We start from the raw sequence: 16,217 nt of genomic DNA on the forward strand, positions 1-16,217 counted from the left end.
CGGCATGCCTAAACCTATCGGTGATCCCACCGATTGAGCGAGTTCTGACTCCCTCTTTCTCGTCAGAGAAAAGCCTTTTTTATTTATTGCAGTTTTTATTTTTTTCATGCACCTTTAAAGTTCTACAATTTCTCACATTGACAACAAAAACTCTATGCAGGAAGCGGCCACCATCACTACAGCATTGACGGGGAATTAAGTGAGTTATTTCAGGTTTGCTTTCAGTTGTGATAAGCAGAGGCATTCCCTCGACAAGACTGGCTACTCGAAAATGTGCTGAAACCTATGTAACGATATAAAATTTTATTGGTTAATCGCCTTTCTACAACCGCCATTCAGAGCTATTTCATGTGCTCCCGCCAACGAATGGTACAAAATAACGCCCCAAGGCGCAGTGTGCGCCGTGCAGAAGAGTGCATACTTCGGAGCAGGCTCAAGAACGAGTTGCACGTGCGGTAGCCTCGCATGTTTTGTTTCTAACCATCACTGATAGACAGAATTATCACAACACGTTATCATGCATGGCGCCAAATACACTCAAGGCAACGCGCCGGGATTATGGCGTCTCTATCTGTGACGACTTTGCCTACGCCTCGGTGCCCGTTGCGCGTGAATGCTTTTTCACAACACCTGGCGCGACGCCAGCAGCACTGCTTTGATCGTGAACGCTAACACTGTTCACCATAGTGGGCTCCAATTGATGAAACAAAGTAGGGGGACATCGGTTCACCACTCTTTGCCTCCGAGGCCGCGAATAATTGTGAGCTGCTACAGGAAGAGTTTTCGTCGCCCCCGATCAGCCCAGTTTGTGGCAGTCACTGAGAGAGAAAGAAAGATGCCGCAGGGTGGACGAGCGGGACGCCGAGTGCAGCGCAGAGGTCGCAAAAGCCGTCGTGAGCTCAAGGACGAAACCGAGGCGCCGCCGCCGTGTTTCCCGGCTGCTCGAATGAAGGTCGTGGTCGACTGCGCTGTTGTTTTCCCGTTGTTGTTTTTGTTGCCTTTCTTTTGTGCGTGCGTGTTTGTGCGCGAATGGGTGCTTTGATTGCTCCGGTCGCCAGTAAGGAGCTTGGAAAAACGCCATCTGCCCTTTGTCGCGAAGAGCCGTACTTACCTCCCAGAGCGTTTTCGTCAGCGCTGACGACGTGACTTTCTGCGCGCGTAGGCTCGTACCCGATGTCGCCCACGACTATCGTAATTCGAAGGAGAATCACGGAAGCTTAAGACGCTGATATGTCTTAAGCAACAAAAGCACCATTTTTTTTTTTCCTTTTGTTCAAGTGCGTTCAGGTCCAACGTACCCGAGTGTAAGCCGCTGAAGTGCGTAGCTCGCTCAACCCTAGATACATACTTCTCAACTTTCGAACGAGCTCATTCCGTCTTGTCTTCCTTTTTGGCGACCCTGAATTATCCAACCAAGTGGCAAAACTGGTTCGATAAGCTTCGCTTTTTCATTCATCTCCTTCAAAATACGACGCCAGTTGCACTCTATATGAACCGCTAAGAGTAAAAATAGTATAGTAAAAAACGTGACTCTTTGTGTTGCTGTCTTACATATCTTAGTTTTAGCTGTGACGGCGGTGCAGTACTTCAGGCTCTACAGTAACTGCGGATAAAAAAAAACAGCCTTACTTTTAACCACTCTTTGTTCTCTTCTTGACAAGGAGCCGCGCATATCATTTCGTCTCGAGAATGAACCCAGTGAATGCATATGCGTCATCGGTGCGTCTACGCAACGCTAATGTCGCGTTATCCGGCCCCCAACCATTAGAGACCTGTATCGGAGCAAACGTCAGAGAAATTATAATTCTTGCCATTTGGACGACCGACTGCGCAGCGTTGGCAAAAGTCAACTTGGAAGAACCCACGCGCCTCATGCCTACTTCGTGCGTTGTCCAGCTCATTACCCATTCGCTCTTTCGCAACGCTTCCAGCGCCGAGGCGATATCGAATCTCCTTTCCCAACTCTTTCTTTTTTTTTCTGTCTTTAAACGTCCTTCCCCTCAGCCACGCACCCCTTGCCCCCTAAGCATCACTGCGAGGGTGTTTCTCTTTTATCCTTCCACTAAGGCTTATTTCGGCGTTTGCGACCGGGGCAATCGTTTGCCCAAGAACCGTATGACGAGTACTGGCGTCACTTCCTGGGCAAAGCCGCGAGGGCAGCTGGAAGGTAATCGCGCCAAAACGATTTTCATTCTCTGGTGGCTACGAAAGGCTCGCTCAAACAGAAGCGCGAGCGCGCGATGACCGCTCTGGGATCGGGGCGAGAGAGGGGTAGGAGGGGGAGAGGGATGGCGCGCATCACTACGGCATGGCAGCCCGCGAACACAGCGAGGAGACGGCTTTGGCTGCCGCGGTTGAGTGCCTCTCCTGCCCATGCGCACGCCGAAGGAATTAAACCACACTGGCCAACATCCTCTACTCACGTTCGAAAACACTCCTTGTCTGTACAAGCGCGGAGAGCGCTGGCATTCACGTATTGTTTAGAATCCACCCTCTGACTTATTAAATCAGAGGCCGTTCGTTTTATTTGTTTATTTTTCTGGAAGAAGATGGTCTCTGTAAAAGTAATACCGCTCGTTTGCTTGTTCGTGTGCGCACCCGTGTCCTGGTGCTACAACGAGAGCGACACCTCCGGAGCTACGACGCCGCAGCCAGAAGAGGGTATAGTGGCGAAGCTGCAAGGGTTCCTTGCCAACGCCCTGAACAAGGTGTCCCCAGAACTCACCCGCAAGCTTTTGGAGGCTGAAGTGTCGCCGACATGCAGCATTGGACTCTTCAAACTCGTCGGTGGAATCCGCAGGACCGAGCCCTGGGCCCTAAGACGTAAGTAGTTCTGTGATTGTTGAAACGGTATGAACACTGCTGCTAGAGGGACTCATGCCACTCACCAGAAGTGAGATCTAAAAAGTTTTTCGTGAGCGCATTTTGAGCGGTTCCCCGCTGAGTTTTTGGCAGACTATAATAGGTTGTCTCGTTGCCTATTGTGACAGCCAAGCAATCATTCATCAGCCAATACCAGAACATTTGTGCATTTCATGCCGGTCGCACACAAGGTTACAACAGATTAATCCGGCGCGAGGGGACGAGGACGCCAGAAGACACGCAACACGGGACGGGCGCTGGTCCTGTGTGGTGTGTTTTCTGGCGTCCCTCGATCCTTGTTGACCGGACCAAAATCCGGATTCAATGTGCACAAAGGTTAGCATGACAAAATGATCGAGATATTGCCGTTGTTTTCTGAGCGCAGTAATATCTCGTCTATTTCGTCATGAAAATGGAGACAAAGAGCCCATATTACTCCGGTTAGAAAATGAGTCGAGTATTATTCAGTACCAAAGGGGTCATTGTTTCTTGAAGCCGTTCCGTTGTTGCTACTGTTATTTTTATAACTGTAAGGGATTGAATCAAGCGTGTGTTTAACGGTTGCTTTGAGTAGCGCCAATGTTTTCTTGATTCTGTTTCAAGCCATGAAGCTTTTTACTGTGTTGTTTTCATACGATGAGAGAAACAACTTCGATGCGCAAGTTGCAACAAGAGAGTGCACTCTGGATTTTTCTTTCTGTATAACTAAAGGCATTTACGCATGCTATGGAATTGACTTCCATGGCCTGCGAGAACTTGGGATTGATTTAGGAAGCTCGGAATGCTAACATATTTAGCATTGAAAGTCAGGAAGGGAAATTATAGAAAATCGGTGTGACCCTGAAATTGAAGATTATTTGAGCTTTCGCCGTTCAGGGGTGCTGCTCTATACATTCTCATTTTGCGCCTCCCAGCTACTTCTGTCGCAAGGGCACTTTCGGTGCTCGCTGATGAATATATTCATTCAACCTCTGAGCGCAACCGATGCGCGCCGCTGCTAGAAGGCCCCATTAAACGCTCGTTGCCTGCCTACTACAGGCGGCGACAGCGACACGAACGTATATAGGCGCGGGGCTTCTTCCCCTATGGGGCCGCTCAAAAATGTCGCTTAGCCATCATTATCTGAGCCACCACTTTGCGCAGGGTGGAGGCGGGGGCTGCACTATGTGCGAAAAAAAAAATCCCTGTACTCTTTGCCGTCCCCTGCAAAAGATACGGACGGGGATACCTGGCCTGTCCTCCGCTCTTAGGTGTCAGGTTTCTTGGAAGACGCCCAGCATGCCCTCAGGCTGGCAAGCAAGCTTCGCCGAGACAGCCGCAGGCTTGGGTAAACCAGCCTATTTCCACTGAACTCAACCAAGTGCCGCCGCTACGTCATAAGCCCGGGTAGCTTTCCGTCTCTCACCGCCAAGCCGTCTCAGCCAGGGTAGCGTGGCGTTTCTCTGAGCTACACCGATCGCCTCAAACCTGCCGAATCCTCATCGCTGCATGGGGCATCTTGTAGTTCAGTACCATGCGGAGAGCCTGTGCCGCTGCGCTTCTAAGCACAGTCTGCTTGAGTCCTCTTGCCGGAAATGAAATTACTCTTCACGCATCAGATACATATTAGCAGTCGCTTGCACATAGCTACTGTAAAACAAAATCTACGCTATAGCACAAAGAAACCGGAAAAGAGGAAATTATACTTTCAGCGCAGCGAAATGGCCTTATCAGCCCTTACGTTCCGTTTAATTGTGAACAAAGCACCTATACGAGCGCTGAGTTGTGAATGCTTTTCTTTTCGGCCTTATTTTGGCGAGAGCACGTTTCTTCCATTCGCTGCGATTTGGTTTCGCCCCGTCAAACTCTGGTCAACATTTCTTGCGCATACTTACGAAAGAAAAAATATTTATTTCACTAAACGCGGTACTATATTTACGAACGCAACGGTCCTTGTATTTAGATGGCAATTGCATCCGCCTACCTTTACCTTGTACGATGGCCGAAATTTGTGAGCACCCTCTTCCCTCTCCCATCCTCCCCTTCCTTAGCTGCTTTCCCTCTCTTTCTTCTTTTTTTTTTGCGGTCCGTGCTACGCTCCTAGCCGTAAAGTCTGCAAGTGTCCTTCATGCAGCTACCTCTGCGAAGTTAAAACAACGCTGTGGCACTGGGTGTGGTTTCGGCTATCAAGGATATTTAAATATGCATAGTGTATAAAAGGGAATTAATCGCTGTGATGTTATGGCCAGTGGTATGAATTCCACAGCACAGGGCATGCCGTTTTTTCTTCTTAGAAATAGCTGATCAGCGGCGCTGCTACACTAGGTATTGTGCTTGTAAAGGCACGTGGCAGAAGCAGCTAGTTCCCGCCATGACAGTTGCGAAGACAGATCATTTCTGCCTTGTGCACGTTCTTTCGTAGTTATCCCAGATGTGTATATTTTTGTCTTATAACAAAGGGAGCTCGGGTAAGAAACCACAGAGGCGTTGAACGATATACCTGTTCTGCTGCTAAGCCCATTGTCGCGGGTGGATGCGACTTCTGGTCCCGAACGCTGCACCCGCGGCATATATTCTTTTAAGATGATCTGTTTGTGCACAATCTTTTTATTAATGCCTTTGTGCACAACAAGGATGAAAAAGGCTCCGCTGCATTTTCCTGTTAAACGCACGTCGCGTCGTACGCATACCGAACCGAGCTCCTCTTACAGCAGAAAATTTAATATTTATTGGTGGGGCGCTAGAGCACGGCCTCCAGCCGCTAAAGTCTGGCAAGATTGTTATTCCTTGCCGTTCACGTGCTGAACTCAGCAACTTAAGGCGGGGTGGCACCGTAAGCTTCACTGTACGCTGCATTATTACCACTGCCTGTAGGGCTTTATTCCGCTTGGCATCTCTAATCAGCGAGTGGATTCCTTTCACGCATAAGCTCTATGCTCTCCTGGCAATGAAGAGATTCCGATCGTCTAGCTTCTCACGCTTGTGACTGTGATAACCGGGAGGTTTTGTGAGACTAGAACGATGCTTGAATTTCGATGTGGTGTCAGCTTCACAAGCAGCATTTCGACGAGCCTGTCGCTGCTTCTGAGTCGTTCTCTTTTCCTGTTCGCCGAAGTGCTCAGAGTCGGTGCCTCAGGTTCTTTCGCCTTAATTAGTCAGCGAACTTGCTGCATAGTGGTCGACAAGAATGTGCATGCGCAGGGGTGAGCATCTAGTCATTAGTGCTCTGCCAGCAATTCCATCGAGACCCTCACACAACATATTGGATTGTCCCGCTTTTCACTTATAGCGGGATACGTACTCAAGACACGGCATTTAAGGGTATGGCCAAATTCAGTGCATTCATTATACATTTTTAAAGGCGCCACCTTATTCTCTGCACGAAAAGCAGCAGAGTATGCAGTTGGTAATATTCCACAACAGCACGCGTGTTTTTTTTGTATTTTTTTACTGCGGCAGCTCCGCGGAGTAGTCATTACGAGTTAGTAACGAGGTTGACGAAGCCTTTCAGAAATATACCACAAGTTTCAGTCTCAAATATGCCCAGCATGGAAAAAAAGAATAAAAAAAAACAAGCAGTCAACGGCGCAGCTTATCGGCTCCCGCCCTACGTCTCTGGTCTTTTCCCCGTCACCGTCTCAAGGATAAAGGAAAGCTAATTTTTATGCGCACCGAACTGAGGCAGCCGGCTTTCGAAGACTTCACAAGCCCCTCTTCTCGCGACACACGCCCGTGCAGCTAGCTGCTGCTGCTGTCGCCTTTACTGAATTCTTAAAATTTCCCTGCGCTGGACCTATGCGCAATCACTTCGCGATTTTAAAAAGTATGACTACAGAATAGAACGCCCGCTTGGCTATTTCCTCGACACTCCGTATACCTTTACCAAATGAATCTCATGCACTGGCGCATATAGCTGCGCAACGAGCGTAGGCACTTGCACCCACGTGACACCGAATAAACGTGCAGAGCACATAAGAATACACAGTGGAGAAGCAGGGGGCCCTTGAGAAGAAGCGAGCGAGTGGAGCTGCAAGGGGAGCGCCTTGCGCAGCGTGCGATGGGCGAATAAGGGGTGGTTGTTCCAAAAAGGAAACAAGCTCCTCTTTCTTCTAGCTGGAAAGGTCAGGAACCGTTCCTAGCGGGGAATTACGCCAAGCGACGGTGGCACGAAACAAACAGCAGGAGAACAGAGGCGAAGAGAATACGCACGAGGGTGGGCACAAGCCTGGAGAAGGAGCCCTGCAGCCACAGCGTTGCTGGGTAAATGCGACTGCACCACGTTGGTGGCAGGGATGCACGTTGTAAGGGCTGCGTTGCAAGAAGACACAATTCAGATTAGCTTATGCGGTGCCTGGAATTAATGCCGTGTGGAGAAGAGGATGTTTCATTAAGGCAGAAAATCGAGAACTTGAGGAGAGTACGTGCATATGTCTAATTAGCACGAGAAAGCAGATGGCAAAATGGTTCAAGCCAAACTATTCAGCAGTCATTAAGTTTCCAGCTATGCGCTGCTCATTGTTTCCCATTTAATTCAACATGTTTCACATGATTCTTACTCTATCAATGGCATAAATGAAGTGGTAATATAATGAAGAAAATGGCCCGGGTACCGGGGCCTTTATATGCCGCAATCATCTACACGCCTCGCACAGTACGGCGGGTTTAAATGCCGTGTTTAGGTCTATGTGATCAGGTTGTTACTATCACAATCACAGCCTGTTCGCCTGCACATCAAGTCCAGCGAACTCCATCAGGCAATTAGCTTTTTGTTACTGCAGGAAAGAGCATGGGGCTTCTAGCCTCGGCCAATACGAGCTGGCGGCCTTAGCCGAGACTTTAACAAAAATGAATTTTTTCACCACGTTTGTACACGCGAACTTATATACATGCAAGTTTTTTTTTATACTTTGAAAATAAAAGGTTTTCTGCTAATGATAGGTCACAAATGATTCCGGCTGATTTAAAGGCCGCCACATTCCTGTTGGAACTCAGAAGTGACCTCACGGAGGAATGGCCCGTAATCCTCACTTCTAGTAAAGGATTCAGCCGTCAGTGCCTAAAAAGATTTGCCCTGTGTCTTGTGCTTTTAGGCAAACGACAAAACAAAAAGGGGGCGCTGTTTACCGCTCGTCTCTTTCCCGACTAAATAAAAGAACTCTCCTCACTGACATATAGTTGCACCTTTGTTAATTTTAGTCGGAGATGTCAAGCGTTTGATTTCTTACTTCAAGGGCAGCACGTAAAGTCTGAAGCCAGGAATAAACTGACGAATGCTTTTTTCGCAAAAGATAAGGGGTTGCATTTTTCGCAGATTCTTTTGTCTTTGCGCCAGAAGTGCCAAAGCCAGTTCCAAAGCTGATATCAGAGCCAGAGCAAGAACACTGCTGCTTGGCGTCACAGGCCGAAGAGGCAAACGGCGGTGGGGTACAGCGCCTTATCCCCGCCAACTTCCTAATCTCCTTCGCCCACCTTATTCTCTGTCACCCCTTGTTGCACTTGCCTGCTCTTGAAATCCACGTTGTTACCTTAGTTAACCGTCGGTTATCGTCCCTTCGCATTACACGCACTGCTCGTGTCCATTTCCTCTTCTTGATTCCAGCTGAGATATCCTTAACTCGCGTTTGATCCCTAACCCCTCTGCTCTACAATAATACAACTCACTATATAAACACTAATGTGACTCAGATAAAGACAATGAACGTTGGGTTACAATTTAGCTATAAAGACCACTCCATTCGTTAATAGTTCTAGGGAAAGAGAAAACTTGAACCAATTCTTTCTAGTAGTTAATGACGTTAATGGAAGCTTAATCATCGCATTTTTTGTGTGATTAGGCAGAATTTGTATGCTAGACTAATGTAAACCGAAGTAAGCGTGAAAGGCTTTTAGGTCTTATTTTTGAAACCTCAGTCGAACGTTGTCGCGAAGCCGTAATTACATTTCGAATGCGGTGCAGCGGAGAACTTTACCAGCCCTCGAAGCAGACTTAAAACCAACGCCGGCACAAATGGAGTAGCTTCCTTGCCAGACGCTTCAGATCGCTTTGCCATCGCCGCAACAACGCGGGTACAGTATTGAAGTTGGTGTTCATAAAACACATGGCGCCGCCTACTATTATATAAGTTGTGTTCTCCTTACAAAGGGCCCCTCACGAAAGACACTGGTGGTTGGTGTATGAAGCACACATGGTGTAGTCTACCGGACTGGCACAAAGGGGAAACGCATAGATCATTTTAATCGTCGTCGTCATTGATGTCTGCTAGGTAATGACTGCGCGAGCTGCAGCATATTTTCTCATACGGACTATTACAAGAAATGAACCATCGTAATGGATTATGGTCTCGGAGCAAGTCCAGCAACAATTTATTCATACGTTTACGTTGCAATGCTTAACCTTTGTCGATGCAAGAAAGAATGGAAACTTGAGTGACTGACACCAGCCTTACGCTACATCACGCAATGATCTCGGTCCAACAGAGCGCTAGGGGACTGGAAATTCATGGGATTCCTTGGTGCCAATGATAGGACGAGCCAGCAAGTTCTCCCGTAAAGCAGGACTAGTAGAATATATGAAGGGAATGCTGGCGGCAAAAAGACGTAGATTGGGGCTGGGGAACCACGGGAAGGAATGCGGGAAGTTTTTAAAATGTACAATTCACATAAGGCTTATGGAGGATGCGAGTACCACGACCTACCGGAACCGACTCCATTTCTGCACCGAGCTTATTTAGAGGCCGAGACAAGCGGCGCGTATTAATTGCAAGTGGAGTCGGCTTGTCTTCGGGTCACAATTGAGTACGAGAGTGAGTGCCGATAGCATTGAGCATGTGCTTCGCGTGTATTCTATGCGTGCAGAGCTCAGGACATTTTCTCCTTCGAGTACTCTAATTTCGACCACGAATCCGCAGGTAATGTCAAGATCAATAAGGTCATGATTTCGCAGTGCCCTGCAATGGCTCTGCATATTGTTCGGGCTGCCACATTCCATGCGTCTATATTCTTTGGTTTATGGGGATTTTGTTTCATAGGGTTTAACTTCCCAAAACTACTCAAGCTATGAGGGACACCGTGGAGGGCTCTGGATAATTTCGACCACCTAGGGTTCTTCGATGTGACTAACATCTCACAGCACACGGGCCTCTAGCATTTCGCCTCCATCGAAATGCGACCGCCGTGGTCGGGATCGAACCCACGCTTTTCGGGTCAGCAGCCGAGCGCCATAACCACTGAGCCACCACGGCGGTTTTCTCTGTTTTTTAAGGCAGGGTAGTTCGTAAGTGGTTTTTGTAAGGACCTATGAGAAAAACAAGTCCATGCATCCTTCTCCATCTGATACTACGCATTTTTTTTATTTTTTGCCGTTCATATGATAACGGTTCTTCTTCCCCTGGTTTTGTGCGTGATGCGTCTCAGGTCATACGGGGTGCTTTAAAGAAAGATTGTGGATTTCGATCTATCGGGTCCTGGGATTTCAGCACGCGGGAACGATCTTGCGTTTCAGATAGCCGGCGACTGATTGTCGAAAGACGCTCATGCACCAGCACTTGCTCAGATTTCTTGTGCCGGTGCTCAACAAGATAAAAAAAACGGCAGTTCGTAGACTACGAGAAACTAACGAGCATTGCTTCAGTAATGTCCGGTGCTCCGGCTCAACTGCAATCATCGAAAGAATCTCATGCTTTGTCTAGTTTGAGCCCTGCTTGCAAGTTCGAGTTTCACTTGTTGACATTAGAGAAGAAAAAAAAAGAAGCTTATCACGACATATCTCACGGAGAACGATGACACGCGCATCTTCGCCGAGAATTTACGCTGACGTAAAAAATGCAAGATTGACAGACTAAAACACTGGAGCCGTTATTTACGCGTGTGTCCTTGCTTTCTGCATTAAAAAAAAAAGAAACCTGCGCCGCACTCAAGCTGCTCTGATAAAAGAACTCACGGTCCCGCACAAAGTCTGCTTTACAACCAGTCCCCATCCATCGCGCCTGAAAGACAGTTCCATCAAGAAGAAACAAGTGCTAGGAGTGGCCTGCGCGACGTATGCCCCCTGCGTAAATCGGCCCGGCCAAAGACAGCCCTTACAATTTTAGGCCGCACAAAGATGACTTGCGAAAAGCCGGCCTTGGGAGCGCAGTGTCCGTACATGCGACCCTTCCTCGAAGCAAACCATTTTCTGTGACAGCGTCTATATTTTATAGCTGTAACGAAAACAGTGGTGGATGCCTGTATATTATGTTGACTACATGACGACATGTTTAGTCTGCGCCGAAATCTCGCCACCCACTATCACTTTTGACCTGCCTCCGCTTTAAAAGGCAGCCGTTGGCACCAGGTGTCAAGGGCGCCGCCACGCCTCAGCAGCAGACTCCTAGCCGTTGAACCTCTGCGATCTTAGCACAGACGGCCGCACCAGCACACTGGGGAGTTCGCAACCATAAACAAATTAACACTAGCAACTCTGGAGATAATGCCAGAGTCATAACCGAACAGCTCACAGAACGCCAGAACATATGTACGGGGTCAAATAGTTGGATGCTTACTTGGCTTTGTAGAGAAAACTTTGAGGTGCAGGTTGTCTTTAAAGAATTGAGTACAGTTTCAGAAAAAAGTTGTCAAGGTTGCCTCGCCCAACAAGTCCCAGCCTCCACAAGCAGATATTGTTTCTTTTGAGAGCCCTTCGTTTTGGTCTCGGGGGCAGATTAAACAGTTGTTGTTTATGAACTGTTCTCACGTTAACTAGCTTACCTTTCCATTCTACCAAGCAGGCTCGCGTGCAGCAACTCACGTGACTACTTGCGAGGCAGGGCGTTTCAACATATCGGGCTACTATGATGACCCATGATCCGACCGTTTCGGTTCAGCTCGTTTTCGTGCTCAACGTGAGTGCATTCAAGGTTTCATGTTCGCTTCAAGAATATTCGGTGCGTGGCTGTCCGATACATTTCCTGTCCTTCGGCAGTCTGAGAACAACCGATATTTAAGCACCTATGTCTATCCAGTCCTCAGTTACCAGTATTAAAACACTGGGGAACACAGTGCCCGCTGTGCATTATGTAAACGCAAAATACTCTTCTTCAACAACTTTCGCTATCTCTCTTTCTCTCAACAGTGCCGACAGAGCTTTGCTTTCATGTAGGCTAGGTTTTTCATTCCTGGTTCGGCTCCAGTAGTGACACCAAGTGTTAACCGTACATCTGCGAAAGTACTGCTATTCAGCATCGCCGGGGGTGCCCAAGGACGCAAATGCGCTTGAGATGTAAGATTCACACGCGGTCGTTTCATACGGACTGCGGGAACTTACCGTTTCCGATCAATCGACGTTAAAACATACAAGTTACATCCGCAGGTTCTTTCAGTGTAAAGGTCACAGGTATGAAATAGGTTTATCAATGTACATGACAACACCGAATCTTTCTCGAGTGTCTGTAAGGCAGGAACGGCGCGAGGGATCTGCCTTGGAAACTGCAACTTACTCTTCATGCTGTCGTCTATTACTTAATTCTGAACGTTGATACAATTCGAATGTTTTCTTCTCTCTGAAGCCGACGGCTGCTTTCGACTGCTGCTTGATTTTTTTAGCAAGCGACAACCAGTGATGCGAGAGTATGGCTTTAAGTCCCGAAAAAATACAAAATACAAAATACAAAATACAAAATACAAAAGAGTTCGGCCCACTAAGCACTATCACCAAGTGTGAATGAGGGCGACAGCTGTTGGTATGGGGAACTTGCGCTGAAGTTTGTGGTGCCGATTGCAGCGCCATAACACACTGCCTAGCGAGAAGAGCAAGCAGCTTTGGGCAGTACTCTTAGTACTTTTCCGCGCCACCTTCCGGCGCTTATTGGCGTGAGCCTCCGCGCTCTGTCGAAGGCGCACGTGCCGTGCTTCAGCTATCTGGGCTACGCCGAGAGAAGCTAGGCAATAAATGCTGTCAGCCAAACGCGGGTATCTAATCGCGCAGAATATGTTCTCGCGTTCGCAGCGGCCCAAGCGGCTGACAAAAGCAGTTTTGAGTCGCCGAATGGAACAATTGCAGTGCCACCTTGGCAGCGCAGGTTCCCCATTGGCCCGCAATCTTTGCTGTAAGACGATGGGGAAGTGAGCATGGACCGGAAGAGGAGGTGCGACCGCAAGACAATCGACGGGCTGGGCAGACCACCAAAAAAGAGGGCGCGTAGTTATGCGATAACCCCGCAGAAAGATTACGCAAACAAAAGGAGGCGACGCTGATGTGCGTGCGTTTGCACTAAATCAGTTCCATACTGCCTGTTCCAGGGCAGTGATGAATGCACTGCGATCGCTACAATACAGCCGACTCCTGTTTCGACCCGATGGCTCGAAGATTGCGATTCTTTGTTATTTCTTGAGAAGTCTTCTCTGTACTTTTGCTATGCCGTCACTTAACTTTGTGAGCACTTTACTCATAGTGGTCGTGCTCTTCAGAAGTGCTCCGAATGGTCCTTGACCTGCGGATGGAAGATCCAAACTACAATCAACCCGCGTTAATGGGAGGGTGAGCGCGAGGGCTCAGGGGCGCGACTTGGGGGCGCGGCTGACGAATACGTCGCGACATTTCGTGGGGCATAGCGCCGCTGATATCTGTTGGAGTAACAGTAGTAGCTTTTGCTGCAAAAGGCCAAAAATTGATGATGGAGAACACCAAATTTGAGTGGAAAAGTTCCCATATCACCGAGTCTTATTGTGCAGACGATATAAATCGAAAATTATTGTTGTAAATCAGTGCATTTTATTGCGTCACCAAGCCTACGCGAAGGCTGCTTAACGATGGTGCAAATAAAATTGAATAATACCAAATATTAAAAAATGGTTATGTATAATGCTGAAAAATCTAATAATGCAATTTTAAAATTAAACCTAAGAATTTCCCTATTCATTCTCTAAATGTGCTCAATGCAACAAGTGCATTACGAAGACCAAAGAAAATGTTTACTCCGGAACGACATTATATTTGTAATAACGGGAGCACTGAATGGTTTCTGGCACTCAGAAAGTAATAGCGATTTTCGCCTATCATGCGTCGGAATGCCCGTGTTCCAGTGTGTCCCTGCACCAAGACTTCCAACTGAGTAACGGCCAGGTGCCCCGAGGTGCTGTACACTTGGACGGCCCTGACCGATCGTCTGGTGCTGCAGTGCGCACAGTGCCTAAACTGTGCGTTCAAAGTGGAAGGCTTGAACAGCGAAGGAGACGGAACGGACGCACTTGGCAGACTGCCAACATGAGATAATTGGCGCCGTCTTATGAATTTTATCACGAAACAACTCGCAGCCGGGAGCCTAAACGCATTGCTCCTAAAAGGGCCCCTCGAAGCACGTTTCGTTTTCCTTTACTAGGCTCGTTTTAAATCGATGGTCATCTTTGTGACCGGTGTGCGTAACGAGGGCTTTTGGTAATAATTGATCTGTCAAGCGTCACAACTGACCTTGTGCTAGGCAAAAGGGTCGTGCACTCACGAGCATGTCTGTAAAGAAAAGAAGGCAACAATTCCATTGCCTCCACCCTGCATGCGAAGTAAAGGCGGGCCGGAGCTAAGCGCACTTATTAGGAGCGCAGTGTTCAGCTATGAGATTGCACTTAATGAACTAATACACTGTCGTTCCCTCACGCGTTCAAAATGTTTAGAAATGTTTTCTAAATCAGCGCCTGGGCCAGATTAGAGACTACGGTAAGTTTCAGCCGACCACCGGCACAAAAAGTGGTACGCACCTGACCATGTCCAGCACTCTTGGACAAAAAATTTTGAATATTGCCATATTGTAAAATACTCTTATAAAAATACTGGAAATTCTTCGGATGCGTAGCAAAATATTTTAAAGTTTTTCCATCGCTCGCATCGAGTACTTAAGACTGCGCCATAGAAAACTAATAGGGAATGCTTTGGACGATAACAAAAACGTAAATAGCGACTGCTGAGGGGAGATCTGCAGATATAGTGATTCTTACAGCGAAATCATACAATGTATGAAAAATTGCGTTCATAAACTCTTTCCTGTTGAAAAATGTTTGTATTCAGAATTTCTGGGTATGTGTGCAGCTCCGCCGTCAAACACACGCCACCTAGCTCTATCGACGAAGACTGACCATGCTATTGCCCTTAAAATTGTCAAATCTTAACCACCGAGCAACTAATAAGAATTTGCCAAGCAACCTTCTTCAAAGTTTAAAAAAACTGTGTTTCTGCGCATTGCAACACGTTATCCATTACCTGTCCATTAGTCAAAGCTGGCCTGCCCCTTTGCTCGCTCCTGATCGCCTCACCACTGTGCACGTGCTCGCTTTCGTAATGTTTCAGGTATACAGTGACAGACAGTGTAGTTTATTAAGGAAAATCCGCTACAAAACTGTTCCAGCTAATAAAAGATAAAATATGCATAACTTCAACCGAGTGCAGAAAAGTGCAAGTGCGCTGGGCTTGCTTCTATGGCTTTCAGCTGGCTGGCAGTGACTGGAGGGGAAAGGAAAGTCCTTGAGGCCAAGCAAGTTTGCTGTTAGTTAACGCTTCGAGAACACGGTTACATGGCGGCCCCCATCTATTGCCCTTTCACCCTGTTCTATTCACTACTTCTGCAAAAACAGCTATTTCCAGCACTTTGAAACTGGATATGCTTGTTGTAGCAGTAAGTTACCACCCATTTTCAGAGCTTTTCAACGGTTATTTGGGCGAGAGGAGGTTAGCAGTTTGTTTGCCTTTTGCTCCCTGCGACAGATGCACCAAAGTCAGAGGTTATCGAAATTCAGCATATGCGAGTTAACTGGCGCGTAGACACACTACACACACTGCATGTCAAATACCTCGTTTGCTTGATGAAAGATCTTGCGGTAGTTTCTCAATGCATCAAGGCGAAGGATGGTATCAGAATCTTTCGGCGTTCTTTAAGCTAACCTTTCCTCGAGAATATTTCCGCAATAACGTGTTAACCAGCTGTATACATACACCTCTTGAAATGTAAAGTTCTGAGTGCCGCACCCGCGCTGTGGAAGCCGCGATTCGAGTGGCATATATTTCAAGACAGGCAGCTCCCTGCGTATACACGCCACAGTCCTGGATGCACGTGCACTAAGTTGCTAATCGGTGAAAAGGTCTATAAGGAAGCGATGATTTACAGTAGTTAGCAGCGCCAATCTTTTTCGACTGCTGCGATGACATGCGCTGATCGGGGCAATGTTCTCCGTCGTTTGCTGCACGCCATCTGGAACACCGCATGTGGTGTGGCCCCGTGTTAAACTCTGCCCCATGATCTGCGCCTTAAACAGCGTGCAAATGATGACGTCATTAACATCGTGTATAATTTCGGCAGCGAGGAAAACCGGATCCGTGCCTGGAACCTGCTGCCATGCGTGAGCACCACTCAACG

At 47.7% G+C, this 16,217-nt stretch overlaps 1 protein-coding gene across 1 annotated transcript in view; it reads left to right on the top strand.

Moving 5' to 3' along the window:
• Positions 1-2,330: 2,330 nt before the first annotated feature.
• The window catches only part of LOC144114125 (nose resistant to fluoxetine protein 6-like), a 44,223-nt gene continuing 30,336 nt past the window's right edge, over positions 2,331-16,217 (top strand). The window contains exon 1 of the mRNA XM_077647631.1: positions 2,331-2,823. Within this exon, the coding sequence (XP_077503757.1) occupies positions 2,550-2,823 (274 nt within the window). The 5' untranslated portion in view covers positions 2,331-2,549. The remainder of the gene's footprint in view (positions 2,824-16,217) is intronic.

Source organism: Amblyomma americanum, chromosome 1 (genome assembly GCF_052857255.1).
Source record: "Amblyomma americanum isolate KBUSLIRL-KWMA chromosome 1, ASM5285725v1, whole genome shotgun sequence".
Lineage (NCBI taxonomy): Eukaryota > Metazoa > Arthropoda > Arachnida > Ixodida > Ixodidae > Amblyomma > Amblyomma americanum.